Source organism: Drosophila santomea, chromosome 2R, assembly GCF_016746245.2.
Source record: "Drosophila santomea strain STO CAGO 1482 chromosome 2R, Prin_Dsan_1.1, whole genome shotgun sequence".
Classification (NCBI taxonomy): domain Eukaryota; kingdom Metazoa; phylum Arthropoda; class Insecta; order Diptera; family Drosophilidae; genus Drosophila; species Drosophila santomea.
Genome location: NC_053017.2, coordinates 8190777 through 8206186, shown reverse-complemented (window position 1 = coordinate 8206186; position 15410 = coordinate 8190777). Strand labels below are relative to the sequence as shown.

Genomic DNA, 15410 nt, shown 5'->3' with positions numbered 1-15410 from the left:
AAAACATATGTGTTTATTTATCATCATCAGATTAGCTAACCAAATTGTTTAGAAATGTTTAAACTACTGACAACCGCTGGACTGACTAGTTAACCAACTCGATAAGTTTTGTTCTAGTTATACAAATTATATTTTGTCAGCTGCTGCAATATTAAAATGAACTTTAAAGTCGAAGAAGCTTTCCTACCAAAAGAAAACCCAAAAAAGCCAAAAGTGGCCAGCTTAGACAGAGGTGAGGTTGTCGTGCTTGGTTTTCTTCGATTTTCTTGGCTTAAATGTTGCAGTTGCCGTTGTTGTCGTCGCGTTGTCGCTATCTTTGTGTGTCACAGTTTTGCACGCTTCCTCCATCAAAGAGGATTGGGGATTTCATTGTTGGATTGAGGGTGGGGATTTCATAGGGAAAATTTGTAAAGCCCCCCTACACTTTGTAGATAAGATGTAGTTTGTAATGTTTTAAAAAACTGAGTAATGGCCATACCTATAAGTTCTGTGTAAGAACCGCATTAGTTTCGATATTAAGAACTTTCTCTTGGTGGCTGTGCAAAAATTTCTTTCAGTGTTGTGATTGGAAAATGTTGCCGTTTTTGATCTATGTTGGCATGCGCTCTTTGGCCGGCAAACACACACAAACACGCGAACGGCAAACAGCAAACAAACAAACATGGCAGAGAAATAGGAGGACGGACGGACAATGGGGCTCCGCAGCAACAAGTGCAGTGAAAAGACTTCCACTGGCAACACTTTGCCAGTAACTTGTTTTCCACCAGCGCCCCTTTCTCTATCCCTCATCAGCACTCCTCTATATTTCTCGGCAGCAGGGGCATCGGTTGCCTATATAGGCGACAACAATTTATGGGCCATTGGCGGTAAAAATTTGGAGTCAGCACACCACGATCTTAAGGCCAGGATCCAAGCAATGGAGGCCCGCAAAAGATTAGAGGCGGCATCTATTTTTGGCAGGCGTTGTGCAAACTGCACAGGTTTCCCTTTGACAATGGGCTTGGCCTTTTGAAGGATAGGTCAGTGAGAGTGGAACCCATTAGTTGACCCCACTGTACTCTTACCGCAAATGCACGTGCATGTAGGCTTAACAAATTAATTATTTTTTTTATAAAAGTCTAGTATCAAGGGTTAAGTTAAACATGGATCACTCACCCCTTTCCTTGAGGGTCGGTGCTTCCGGCGGAGTGATCTGCTTGAGCTCCGTTCCTTTCCGTATGGACTCCATGAGCTGCTCCCGCGGAGAAGGTTCACACATGCGCGGCGGGCCCAATTGGCGATCGCTGGCCTGGTGGGTCCGGAAAATACAGAAAAAAAAACGGACAGTGAACTAATAATTTTTATTTCAAAGGAGAACAACAATTTGATGCATTTGTTACAAAAAATGGGGAATCACGGCAAATGAAATGAAGTCGAAAGGAGGGAAAGCCTCAAGATTAATATTTCAATATTTCACAGTCTGCAAGCGGCAAATGGGGATTTTGATGATGAGGGATTGCAGTTGGGACTGCGGTTGGATATGGTACTGGCCGTGCGGTTGGATTGGGAATTCCCTGGCGCACTGGGACTGGGGGCTTTACACACCTTCTTCAGCGGCGGCCGTGACCTGATGAACTCCAAGATCATGGCGTGGGCATCTTTCTTAACGCGCGGCGGAATATCGCCGTTAACCATCACCTTGCGCAACTGATACTTTCTGTAAAGAGAAATTCGGGCTTAGATGCGATTTCTAAATTGGGTATTGCTTTCATTCTTTTGGTGGCTTCAAAAAGTGTTTTTAGGACATTCTCTCTACTTTGAGCGGTGCTAAATATTTTATTATGCACTGACAGAGACAACTTAAATCAGTATTAGTAACATGTCAACTATTATATCGTGTATCATATTTTGTGATTTACTCTGATAATCATTAAGTAAAACAAACCAAACCAAGTAACCACCATAAAATAGTATATAAACTGTTAAAAACCGAGTTATTTAAATTTCCAATAGTTTGTACTCACTTCGCTCGAATGTCGCCCATGAGTATTTCGTAGGGCGTCAGCTCGTATTCGATGGGAGTGCGCTCGTGGTTGCTCTTCTTCAGCCGCACTCCCCTTCGCAGTTCGTCGATCACCTGCACCCAGAAGCGTGCCTGTGGATTCGGGAAGGTGTGGTTAATCAATAGAGATCCAATGCTAGATAGCAGCGACGGATCGCTGAAGATGTGGGACACGACAAACATAGAAACAGGCAGTCAACAAACAAACAAACAAACAAATAAACAAAATGGAGAACATGCAATAAAACCAGGGACCTACTTGCAGTGCCCTCCACAGATGCAGTTCGTGCTTGAGACAGGAAGAAAAACAAGCAGACAGAGTGGTGAGAGGTGCATTTCACTTTTGCAATTATTTTCATTTAATTAGCCAATCATTTAGACTCCCGCTGCGAGGGGACCGATCCAATCCATCGGCATGACAAGTTAACTGTGCGTATGAGTAATGAGCGTTGAACGCTGCGCGATGGCAGGAAGACTATTTAGCACACAATGGGGCCTGATATGTAACAGTGATCCGCAATTTCACTTTCCATTCGCCATCGCCTTCCTGTACGCCGCCAATTGGTGGCCATGCATCTTGAGACACCTCATTAAACATGCAAAACGGCCGAGGAAGGTGGAGCGCATCTACATAGGGTCCGATTTCAGCTGAAGGCATCAATGGCAGCACATGTTTTGACACCATGTTGCACATATATGTATGTATGTACAAACGATTAAGATGCCGCGCCATGCTTCGACTTCGCTCACCGCAGCAGCATTAGACACAGCAGCTGCCACATAAGCTTGCAGCAGCTACATTAGGCCAACTTGGAGCAGCTTCCGCAAAAGTTGGGATGTATCTGCAGTTGCTTTTGAAATACTATGAAATACCCATGTGCGTACAACATTGGTATCGTCTGGATCGAAAATTAGCATATGTAATCATCATCATCATCGAAGGCAGCTAGGCGAGACACAGACTTGATGTCTGCCAAAAAGAGAGATTTCCTCGGAAAACCTTTTTCCCCTCCCAGCAAAACACGTTCAAAGCCAACACGAGAAATAGTAATAAAAAAGAACCAGATAGATTTCCGCAATTCCAGCATTATAATGCCTAAGCAAAAACAATGTAAATTCAGTCAAAAAGTGTTTTAACAATCAGTTGACTGTGTGACATTCTGAAGGCTGTTGTCTTCCCAGAAAACACGATAAAACGCTGACTAAAGACACACTTCTTGCACTTCTTTTGGCAGTAGCTAAAAAACGAGTGCAAATAAAAGAAAAACACTCCATATAAACAATAGACCAAACAATGGTAGAGAACTCTTATCGGAGAAGTAGAAAATGATAAGATGGCGTTTAATCAACGCTCTACAATGAACTCAAATTACGTTTCGCAATACCAACAAAACAGAAGACACAAAATAAACACACTCGACTGTATTCGTTGCCAGGTCTTCGTGGCGCATATGATATATGGTGTATGTCTGGCCAATTAATTGGCCAATTCCACGGCTGCACCCTATTTTTTAATCCCCGCCTTTCGGCACATGCAAATTCAAGGTGTAAAAATATTTATGGTCTATTTCACTATCTGGTTGTGTTTTTTTGCACTCCAGTATAGTCAAATAATGAATAAATATTGTCGTTCATTTCGCACGCAAAGGTTTCTTATTTTTGCGCATTTTATTTCTCGGACGATTCCTACATTACACAATTTTAATGTATCCTACATTTACTTTCTTGGTGAGTCTCAAAATGGTTGTTTTTTGGGACCAATAAATTATATTTTTTTTATAATAATTACGGCCCTAAACTTCTGATAAATTGCTTTAGTGGCGCTCTCTTGACGCCTCATAACACATAAACAAAATGATTAAATTTGAGCAATTAGAAGTTCATATAAATAAAGTAATTTCAGAATTTGTTGGTGCTAATAATTTGGGCCAACAAATTAGCAACTGAAATAGGAGGCACTTGCTATATTTTCCGACCGATCATAGCTTTTTTTTTAAAATAAATCTGTGGTATTATCTTGGTTAAAATATGGATAGTTTACCCGATTCCCGAAGTAGGTTCGAAAGAACCGCCCACTCAGCATATTCTCATCCTTTCTAACTTTTGGGGACAAACTTTGCCAACTATTCTTTGACAGGCATGGGTTTCCTTCTGATTGAACAAATCAAACACACCTCGAACGGTAGAGCCAACTATAGTATAACTTTTCACACCACGAAAAGTCACAAGAAGCAGAAACAAAACAAGAGTGAATTTTGGCTTGCGTGCCTGGCCAATTTGCGTGTGTGTCTCAATGAGTTTCAGAGGTTGGATGACTGCGATATAGCGGTATCGGACCGATGTGATGATGGCAAACTCCTGGGATGGCCTCGACACATTCGGCAAAGGTCACACCAAACGCCTAAATATATAGATGATATATGCGTCCATTAAAATAGCTCACGATATCCCATGGTACATACACAAATGGAGCGGCGTTGAACTCATTAGGATGATGGCCAAAATGGAGGCGACCACCGCGGGCCAATTATTGAAATTAAAAGTGAGTTTTATTTGGCAATGCCTGAAATAGTTCACTTTTTATTCCAGCCCAGAGCGGAAAACCCCGCCACAAATGCTCGTGATCTCTGCGATAATGATTATGATGATGATGGCTCATGGCATATGTTTTCGTTCGAAGAGGTGCGCCAAACAAATCGTGAGTCGCTATCGCCACTGTAGGCCATTAGTGGAGCACCATTACATAACCTAGCTATATGGTATGGTATGGTATCTTGGTGTTTAAGGGGACGGCACTCTTGTAGAATCTTACCCAGTCGTTGAAGCCCAGCTTTGCCAGTTCTTGTTGCGTGGTGGCCGATGATTCCGAGGCCTTGATCAGTTTCTCGGCACCTGCTTATTTAGATTATTAATTAGTTAGCAGGTTGCTTTTATAGTGCGACAGCAGTAGCACTTACCATTGTTCAGGACCTGCTGCAGAAATACTCGGAGCTCTATGGTCTCCGTCACGAGGGCTCTGCAGACAGCTCTATAGTGATTCTCTGGCAGGGTGGTTTTTATGTGATTTCTGCAGGTCTATTAGAGGATAATAAAATTAATTAAGAAATTTAAAGCACTAATAACTACTTCAAATGAGGTGAGGCATAACAAACCAATCCAAGAACCCATTATTTAGGTTTTCAAACTTAGCCGTGTGCCACAAGACTATAGCCTATGTACTTATATATCACACTGAAGCTGCAGTACATTTGCTTTGATTTATTTTCTAACGTTCTATAAAAGCTATATTTCTTTTTAACAAGTTCTGGGAATATTTCGAAAGACTTCTAATATCTGCGGATTTCCCGCATGCATAAGTTCTGCGTGCCAAAAGCTTATTACGTTTCACGCCTTCGGCAATTTCCTTTCACTTATTATGATAATCATATCGCGAGTATAGACCAACTTAATTAGCCCAAACAAATCTTATCTAAGACGAGAAGCACAGAGACATTGGAGAAGAGCAAATTTATCAGTATCAGTTGCGGTTACTTTTCCACTTTACGATGGAGTGCTAGAAAAGTCAGGCAGGTGGAAAAAGATCAGGGATCCACTCACTGTTGCACTGTGCACTGTTGCCTGACAGCAATGTGTCAATTCCATAAAGTGGCTCATTAGAGAAGAACCACCCAGCCCCGCCCCCCCTTCGCAGAGCACTCAAACAGAACCGAAGAACCAAAGAACCGATGATACCGGCTCAATCAGCAACGGTGTGAGGTTCATCACACGCCCCACTGCCAAATCGGGGATCCTCGAGTGGGTCTCGAATGGATCTCCGCTGGCTGCCGGAGAACGCGGAAGCATTCCCCAAGCGCAATCAAGTGCGGCAGGTAGGCGGGTTCAGATTCAGATTCAGATTCAGATGTCTGATTTACAGATTTGCGGCTGATTTCCTACGATTACGAAAGCGTTTGGTTTTATGGTTATTTCGGTTATTTAATATCGAAGCAATCGAGCTGCAATTGAAATTGTTTTCCAGTTGGTCGCTCGACCGAGCATCATAAGCTAGGTATCTCACTAGAACCCGGACTAAATCGGCATGTTTGCGGTTAGCCGCGATACAGATACAGATACGCGCACAACAAGTATCTGCCAGCCAGTTGCTTTGATTTCTGCACAGAAAGAAAAATGGTCGCATTGATATTGAGAAGTGGAGATCTTGAGCTTATGTTTAACTAGCGAACATAAAACATAGTGCGATTGAAATGTAACGATATAATTAGCAGATGAAGAACCCGCATCAATAATAAATAATATATTTATTTTATTATTTTGTAGACTGCGCACACTAATTTGCTGAGTTTGGATTGAGCATTTTTTTCGGTGCTTTGGTTAACTGTAACGTGAGCCAAACAAGTTTTCCCACCGATGAATATCGATGCATTGGCTCAATATATACGAGTATTTATATATGAATGCCAGAGCTGGCAAATAGAGCGAATAGACCAGCGCGCCTGGTCAAAAGGTCAGATCTTGGCGCACCCCCGAAAGACTCTGACTCACCCTTGGCTCGGAGTTCGATTTGCATTGGATTGTTTTGGTTTGGGCGCCTTGTTTTTGGCACATCATGCCACGACCCGATTGCAAATGTCAGATACGATCGACTCGAATTGGATACCCACCTCGATTATGTGCTCTAGTTCTTTGGTATCGTTGCGCTCCTCCTCGGTCTCGTCGTCCCAGCGCTTGTCGCCCTCGTCGATGCCCTCGTCAATGCAATCATCGTCTGTCTCTGCAATGAACAAGATCCAATCAGCTCTATAAGGTTTGAAGTTTATTGTATTATTATTATTTTTGTTAAATTTATCACAAAGAATACGTGATTCATGGCACGCCGCCTCTCTTAACCTTCATCTTGTTTTTGCTCGTCGAGCTCGATAAACGGGGCTTTCCGTTGCAGAAGGTTCCTGCTCAAATATGATTAACTGACCTCCGATTGGGGAACTTTAATACGAGATTCAATTGCTCTTCTAAGCTACTACATGGTATTTACTTGAGTCACAAAGAAAACGAGCACAACACGATTTCACCATTTGAAGAAAATAATGTCAATACCGAATGTTCTTTTATCTCAAATAATTTACGCTGGACTTGTAACACACTTGATGATCATCCATGGAGTTACGGTTTTTAAGGACAAACCTATCACTCCTGAGAATCTATACTCACCATCTGCCGTCATAAAGTTGAACAGATTCTCCAGCTCCTGTGACACCTGGCACTCTTCGTCCTCCGGCAGATTGTAATCCAAAGCGGTGTAGACGATTTCCGCCAGTTCGCTGATAATCTGCAATAACATTAAACGGACAAATATTAAATATAATAATTACAGGCCTATGAAAAAATGGCATACAATGCTGAAAGCAAACTGCAATTGAAGCTGGGGCCGAAGGTTAGGGCCGATGAGCTATAAAAAATTGTGCACCGTGTAATGAGTTAACCCCCCGAAGCCCTGAAGTCTGCGAGTCGGGGACTCCGTGCGCCTTGTTCAGACAGCAGTTCATTAAACTGACACTCTAATTGGAGTTTGAAGTTGACGGAGCTTCGTGGAAAGCAGAAAATATATATATATATATATTTATATGCAATGGGTGTTCGGGAAGTTGTAGAGTTCAGGTGCAGCAACAAGCAGCGCCAACTTCAAACAGCCAAGTGCAGTGTCAGCTGTTGTTTCACTTTCACTTTGGCGTTGGCGAAATCACTTGCCGAAAAAGCTACAAGGTGTTAAAACATCCAAACATCCAAACATCCGAACCGAAGAAGCCAACGCCGTTAAATAATAATTCGGTGGCGTTATTTTAAGCCCAGCCAGTGAACCCGTCTTCATTGCCAGCCCAATCTGAATCTCAATCTCGATCCGCATCCAAATCTGCGCGTGGGTTGCCGGCGCCGCCCACACACTTAATGCACATTATGGAACATTTTCTCAGCCAGCGTTCACATGGATTTGTTTTTATCGTGGAAATTAAATGATAAAACATTGTGACAGCTGTGCAGTGGATGCATTGCCGAGTGGCATTTCCACCCGGGGGCCTGCACCACTGAAGAGGTTGACAACAAATGTGAGCTAAACGCTTCCAGCGTTTTTTGCACCTCCGTAGAGTATGAGACCCTTACATCATTTGCCGAAGAATTGCATCTGCAGTTGTTGCACCTCAGCAATTGCAGTTGCAGTTGCAGTTGAAGGCGCTGAAGGTTGAGAGACATAATTAATGGGAAAATTATGGAAGAGGTGGAAGTGAGCGCAAGTGGGAGACGGTAATACTATAAAGTGTAGTGGTGGAAAAACAAATCCAATAACTGAACATAAAAATAGTAAATGCTGTATTTTCATATAAATGTTTAAAATGCAATAAACAACTTCAACAGCTGAGCACATAAATGAATTATTTTACTGATTTTTCTGACTGTGGAAATTCTTATTCTTTTAGAAGTTCATCAGCAAAAAAACCTATTAAAAATTACCGAAGTTGGTATCATCAGGCTGAGAGTTGGCGAGGTCTGCTTATGATGATCATACCCAGCAATTAAGAGTATAATGACAGCCTATATAGGTACAAATCAGGCGACTTTTAAGCAGGAACCCTAGGCTTGTGAATTTTCCCATGCAATTAGCAGAGAGAACAGAACTGGGAATATCTTTGGATTCGAAATGTGCATTGTGGATGGTAAACTGTAGAGAGGCAAAGTGTAATATGCCAAAGGCAACTAACTTTATGGCTATTTCTTTACCCCACTTTGCATATACTTCCATCAAGTCTAAATAAGTGAGACTGTCTGTGTCGAGGGTGCGCCTGTTCCCAATCCGCCAATTCTCAGCGAAAAACAAAAACTAAAAGAAACTGCTCGCCGAAGTCGGGCTAATATCAAAGTTGAAACCACGGACATGCAATGCGGCAATTATATAGTAAGCCAGTTGCCAAAGTTCCATTTCGGTTTTCAGCGAACAAAGGGTCTCCACATCCACTCCACCTCCCATCGTTGTCAATCTTGTCAGTTTAACCTTTAGCCTGACCTCCACCCCGAGCATTAACTATACTGGCTGTTGGTTCTAATCGGCTACTGCCTCTGGCTTTTCCTTTTTTTGGGGCAGTTTGGACATAGGCAGGAGCTGCTGAGTCAGGCGACACTAATAGTAGGAGGGGAAGTAGTAGGGCTGTCTGGTGAGGTGTGAATATTTGGATGCACTTTGGGGCGCAGCTGTAATTGCCAACTGTCCATTTGAGTGCAAAATGCACGAGCTTTTTTTATAAAAATAAATTAGAAAAAGGTAAAACAAATTATCAAAGTCTATGAAAGTCTGAAAGTAACATTTAAAGTAATGTGTGAAAACTCAACCATTATTTTAAAAACATTTTTCATAGAACTTATTCTTATAGATACATTTTAGATCCATGTTTTAGCATGGAAATTGTTACTAGGATTTCTAACAGCTCTAATATTTCTAAAGCCATGACCAGTTTTCTCAGAGAAGAAACTTTAGTTGCGCGTCGCGGACTACAACTTGAAGTATTTTATGTGCGGGCCTCTTGCAATCCTCCATTATGACTACCCATTGTCTCCTAAGCATCTGGGGGAATCATAAACTCCTTGTCTGGTCATCTGCCTCCACTCTTTGCCCGCGGCCAGCCCTCTCCGGTCTGAAGTCTACGATCTCCTACTGTTTTCTGTGATCTACCCACTTGACTTGGCCATTTCCTAGAGGCTGCCTTCGTCTTTTTTCTGTCACTATCAGGATTCACATTTTATGCAATTGTTTCCATAGAAAGAATGGAGTGTATAAATACGTATATATAAAGAGGAATATAGTATATATAGGCAAACGACAATCGGCAGCCGGCGCACAAGCAGCTCTCCACTTGGCCACTTCTCCAGGCTATCTGGTCAGTCGTGATCAATGTTGGCAGCAGCAACTGCAACATTGCAGCAGCAACTGCATCAGCAACAGCAACAGCGGCAAAAAATGCGACGCCAATGTAAAGCAGCATAAAACGGTCGGAACTCTTTTTTCGTTTTTCTAGGAGGGAATGGGGGGTCTCAACAACGTTGACAAGGCGACGCTCGCGACAAAGATTAAAATCTCTAGGGAACAGAGCGCACAAAAACAAGAATAAGTAAAATAAATAAAAAAGCGCAGAGAGACAATGAGAACTGGAAATATTTTTGTAAATTACAATGCAATTTTGTGCCACGCACACAAAAGGCCCGGTTTTTGCCTCTTGTTCTTCTATTTTTGTTTGCTAAGCCCGGTCAACTGTTTCGGGCCCATTAAGCACTTTACATTCGATGTGGCAAGATCAAAGTGGCTAAAATTTATGGCCGCAGATACTGAGATACACGGGACTGAGATACAACTGCCGGCTCTCGACCAAGACCCAGTATGGCCCACAGACTAGTGGGTTGAAGGAAACCAAACCACATCTCCGGCCGGCTGGCTGGGAGCAGGTTATACAATTTTAGATTTTCCAGTTTCTCTGCCAGGCATCCAAGATGGATGACAGGGGCGACAGGTGGGCATGGGGCATGGGGCTTGGGGACTGGGGATCATTTGTGATAAGGAGATGACAGGGGAGGCCAATGAGTATGCATGTTTGACCCAAATTCAAGACAAGAGTCGAACAGCCAAGAGAGAATTATGAATATGAGCGGTACACAGGCGGAAACGTTGGGGTTCCTGGTCACTGGAAGCAAAGCTGCCATTAATATGAATTTATTTCATTTTGCAAAGCCATGTTCTGTTATTCATTTAGTTACATTAACTAAAGGCATTTCATAAACTCATAAGACAATATAAACCACTTTTTACAGTGCACCACACAAGCCGCATATCATCTAATAATTGCGTTCACAGCTCGCTGATAAGGTGTCGTCCGCACACTGAAACAAGCAGGGGAAAGTGAACGGGAATGAGAATCTAAATAAATGTGAATGCGAATGTATGTGAATATGAGCGAGGACTTAAGTGCGAATGAGTGCGGCTCGGCATTTGTAACTGTCTTGAAATAATATTTGCACATTTTACCAAGACCGCCTGCAATTAGCAGTGGAAATGATTACCAGGCAGGTGGTTCCCCGCCCTCTTACCTTTCCCCTTTCGCCTACCCCATTTTTGAGGTGCATGTTGCCTTGTGGATTTCAGGTGAGTCTGCTTTTGTCGTTTTCTTGTCTCTGTTGCCAGCGACTCGTTTGCCTCGCAAACTTTTGTTTGTTTCGGCATAGACGTGCGAACTGGGTTAATTTTGTATATGTACCTATCTGTACATATGTATATACAAATCTATGTACAATATATAACTATGCTGGTGCTACGATTATACGATTATAGTTGATGTTCATGTAGAAAACGGCAATTCACACGATTCGCAACGTCTAAAATTGTGAATAACAATAATTTCCCATTATTTTCTTTCTTTGTTGATACCATAAATACATATACCACTGGCTCTTGGCCTGAAAATGGCAAGAGGCAAGTATGCGATCTGTGGAGAACTGATAAGGCAATTATGGAGTAGAAAATGTAGGGCACAGCGAGAGATACCGGGAAGCCCAGTTGCTAGAGCAACTGGCATACTATGACTCATTGAAGGCGAATGAATAAGTTCTTTTAAATTAGCTTTTTTATGGAATTACAAGTGATAATTTATTGCTTTTCTTATTATTATTTTTGTTACAGATCGGTCGCAGTCAAAGCGACAATTTTTGTCAGTGGACCAACCTGGAGATTAGAGCCATTCGCTCATCGCTGTCGTTTGCTCATGTATCCATGGGAACCTATTTCGCCAATTCCCCAGTTTACCCAACCCATCCATCAATATCGAATGCCTCAATCAAAACGCTTAATGCAGTTCCGGTAAGTTCTCTGGTCTCAACATCAGAGAACCGACCACCTAGAGAAGCCTTCTCGGGCACAGACAGACAGACAGAGCCTTTAAAAAAGACAGGCTTAGAATGAGAGATCGGAGATTGCGATCAAAGCCCTACAGCAACCAATGAGCAGCAATAACCAGCAGACCGGCCGCCAAAATCAAAAACTGAAACCCAAGATCCCAGCGTCACAACAGAGCGACAGACAACGCATCGATAATAATCGATAAACGAGTTTTCGGATTTTGGGGAGCGAGGTGGGGCCAGGTGGGGCGTAATCCCTAACAGCATTATAACGGAACCCGAAACAAAACGCTAATTGTACTCGCCTCTAGAACATGATGGGAATCGAAGAATTGCCAAGGGGCCATAGCCTACAAAACGGCATATATCAATATTTGGGCATCTGCGGATCGGGATCGGTTCGGCATGGGGATACGAGGGGGCAACCACCAGAGGGGGTGGTGATCATACTGGTACTGATGGCGAGGATGAGATAGCACAAAACGCTGGCGTTTAATTGGGTAATTGGCTCAAGTACCGTACGTTTTACCACCGGCGGACCAAAACAGAAATTGAAATACGCGCACATGACTGCAGAACTCAGTCGAACCGCTCTGAACTGAACTGCCCCTCGATATCAAAAGACCACGAACACGTCGCAAAAATATACGCTCGAAATCGGTCATAAAACGGGCTTAACATCTTTATAATATGCCATTATCTATGAAAATATGAAACATAGTAACCACAAAACCACGAGCCACAAAAGAATATAAACTTACATATATACAGATTGGAGGTGAATAGGGCTAGACTAGAAAATAAGTTTATAGGCACTTCAGTTTCAATATATATACTATATGTGCTCTTAAGTTTAATTCATTTCGCGCTGTGTAGCGGTCATAGCAACCACTACACCCCTAATGCCACAAAATTGCAAGTGTGCCTATGAATCGAGTCGAGTCTGGCCAAGAGAAGTCGGAGCTGGCAAATAGAATAGAATGGCTGGTGCCGGGACCAACTCGTGACTGGCAACCAGTTGCCAGAGGTTTCCCATGACGGGCTCCAAACTGGACGCCAGCAGCAACTCCTCTATGTGCAGGCAGGTCCCAAAAAATTAGATAGATACATATATATACTTATACGCTGCACGTACATATCCGTGTATGTATGTTGGAAAAGTAACTGTTACTCTCCCAAGCGAACCAGCAACTTGTTCGGCGTCTTCTTTCCATTTTGCATTACAGAAGATGTTGGCGAATTCCAGATACTCATGGTTAATATAAATGTATCTATTAATATACAAATGTACTATAACTAAATTGGCATTGCCCTATTATGATCTTAATATTTTAATAACATTTGATAAGTTTATTAAAGAAAACGTAATTCGCAACTTGCTTTATAAATATTCAAGAGATTGGGTTTAAAACATAATGAAATAACGCTTAACGTTTAAATAGCCCACCCATTCCTAACACCCAAAAAGACAAAGGGTATCAAATAAAGACTGGTTCGCTTTTGGAGTGTTGTTTTGGGGGTCTCAAAGTGGCAGAGCAATTGAACAAGTGAGTGCCTGGACTGGCATTGGTGTGTATCTGTGGCCCAGACCCGTGGCCTGGACCCCAACTGCATCTCGTCTTTGGAGGCTGCTGGGCCGGCCCATTGAAGTGATGTTTTAATGAGTCCTTTATCACGTCCATGTGCCACGAACTGGCAGCCCCAGGAATGGGCTTCAATGGGTTGGGTTTCGTCCAGTGAGAGCCACGAATTATGGCTTCATTCCCACATAGAAATCCCAAGTGCTAGTCCAAGTCGTTGGCATTTATTCTAATTTCGAGTGTGGACGCTACTTGAGGGCCTCCTTGTGGATTTTCGGTTCTTGAATTGTTCATTGTTTGCCTAACGGTCAACGAAGAGCAGGAGGGGGAGCGGCCTCAGGCGTCAAATATTGACATGCATTCAATTCAAATGCTAAGTGTTTATTTAGGCGCTCAAAAGGCTGAAGTCTGTAGAAAATGCAGTTTTAAAAATATTGGGAAATAAAATGTAATCTTCACGAGAAAAAATTAACTAGTGACGATCGCTCCTTCGACATCCAAAAGTTCTGATATCACCTTTTGTGACGAAAAACTAATTTACAATCTTATTAAAGTATTGCTCTTAGTCGCAAAGAAAGAAAATATATGTATCTAGAATACAGAAACGGATGAGGAATATTATTAATATTAATATCAATTCAACTGGCAGAATATGTGGTTAATACTTTTTAGAACTGCCTAATTAAACAATTGATTTCATACCCAATAGATTTAAAGCCTTAACTTCATTAGTGAAGAGCTTATTTCAACTTCTAATTTTGCCCAGTGTATTTATGTTAAAGGTATGTGCAAAAGCACGGCGGTGCATGCAATTACAGACAGTCGTGAATACAATTGCTCCATAGAATCAGCTCCAAAGACAATCCCGTAGCACCAGCTCCGCCGAGCCATGAAGTTTTGCCTCTTGGCTGCCTCTCAAACTTTTCCTCCACATCCCATATATACCATTTCCAATTCCACTCCCTTTTCGGCCATCATTTTCATCCGGAGGCCCGAGAACGTTTAGTTGATCGACACTTTTATGTTGACGTCGTGCGCGCGTTGTCATCGTCATCAACATGGTCATCATCTCCATCCCATGCGATCCTCATACAATTCCCTTCCCATACCCGTTCTCTTGGCAGTTCTGGTGCTGTGCCTGCTCCATTGATTGATTCCCTAGAACAATGGGCCATGGAGCGATGCGTCTGCGCCGTCACCAAGGCGAGCAGGCAGCAGGAGTCAAGTGTCACAGTGGGACCAAGTGTTTGGTTGGCTGAAGAAATTCGGTGAGAACTCAAAATGTTTAAATGCAGAGAAATTAAAGTATGCAAATGGATCGATTGCAAATGCAGAAGTGTTCTTATTGAACATATGAAAGAACCTTTTTAATATTTTGAATGCTTGAATTGGGTTTAATATTATGTTTGCAATAACAATATAATCATTCCCCGAATGAACTGTATTTCCTTGGGCTTTGGACACTGAAAGTGTAAGAGCATGGTTTTCAGCCACTCTCGTCCCACTGCGCCGTTTTTCGCCTATTATAAATGCGTAGCAATAGCAGCTACTCATATCCAGAGTCGAGGGGTAGCCGGAGTCAGAGAACCAGAGCAAAAACCAGAGAACCAGACGAAGCATAAAGCAAACGGCGAGGCACTCAACCAAGTCGCCATCCAGAGGCGACTCATTGTTTTTGGAGCTGGCCAACGGCAGCAGAAGCACCAGCACCAGCAGCAACCAAAGTTGCAAGTGGAAGTGGCAGCAACTGTTGCTCGTTTGCTGGTGCTGGTGCTGTGTTGCTGCTGATGTATGTTGTTGCTACCGGAGCATAAGGCATACGAATATATCGGGACGAACTGAACCCATAAAAGTACGGGCGG

General features: G+C 42.6%; 1 protein-coding gene across 4 annotated transcripts in view; it reads right to left on the bottom strand.

The window, feature by feature from the left end:
• The window catches only part of LOC120444390 (protein spire), a 36866-nt gene that overhangs the window by 7000 nt on the left and 14456 nt on the right, over positions 1 to 15410 (bottom strand). For 3 of the 4 annotated variants that reach the window (XM_039624008.1, XM_039624010.2, XM_039624012.1), the window contains exons 3-9: positions 7250 to 7367; positions 6703 to 6812; positions 4999 to 5116; positions 4854 to 4936; positions 2004 to 2134; positions 1585 to 1696; positions 1156 to 1288 (exon numbers count right to left, since the gene is read on the bottom strand). In XM_039624008.1, coding sequence (XP_039479942.1) covers positions 1156 to 1288; positions 1585 to 1696; positions 2004 to 2134; positions 4854 to 4936; positions 4999 to 5116; positions 6703 to 6812; positions 7250 to 7367 — 805 coding nt within the window. The remainder of the gene's footprint in view (positions 1 to 1155; positions 1289 to 1584; positions 1697 to 2003; positions 2135 to 4853; positions 4937 to 4998; positions 5117 to 6702; positions 6813 to 7249; positions 7368 to 15410) is intronic. The other variant, XM_039624009.1, reaches the window with a different exon arrangement.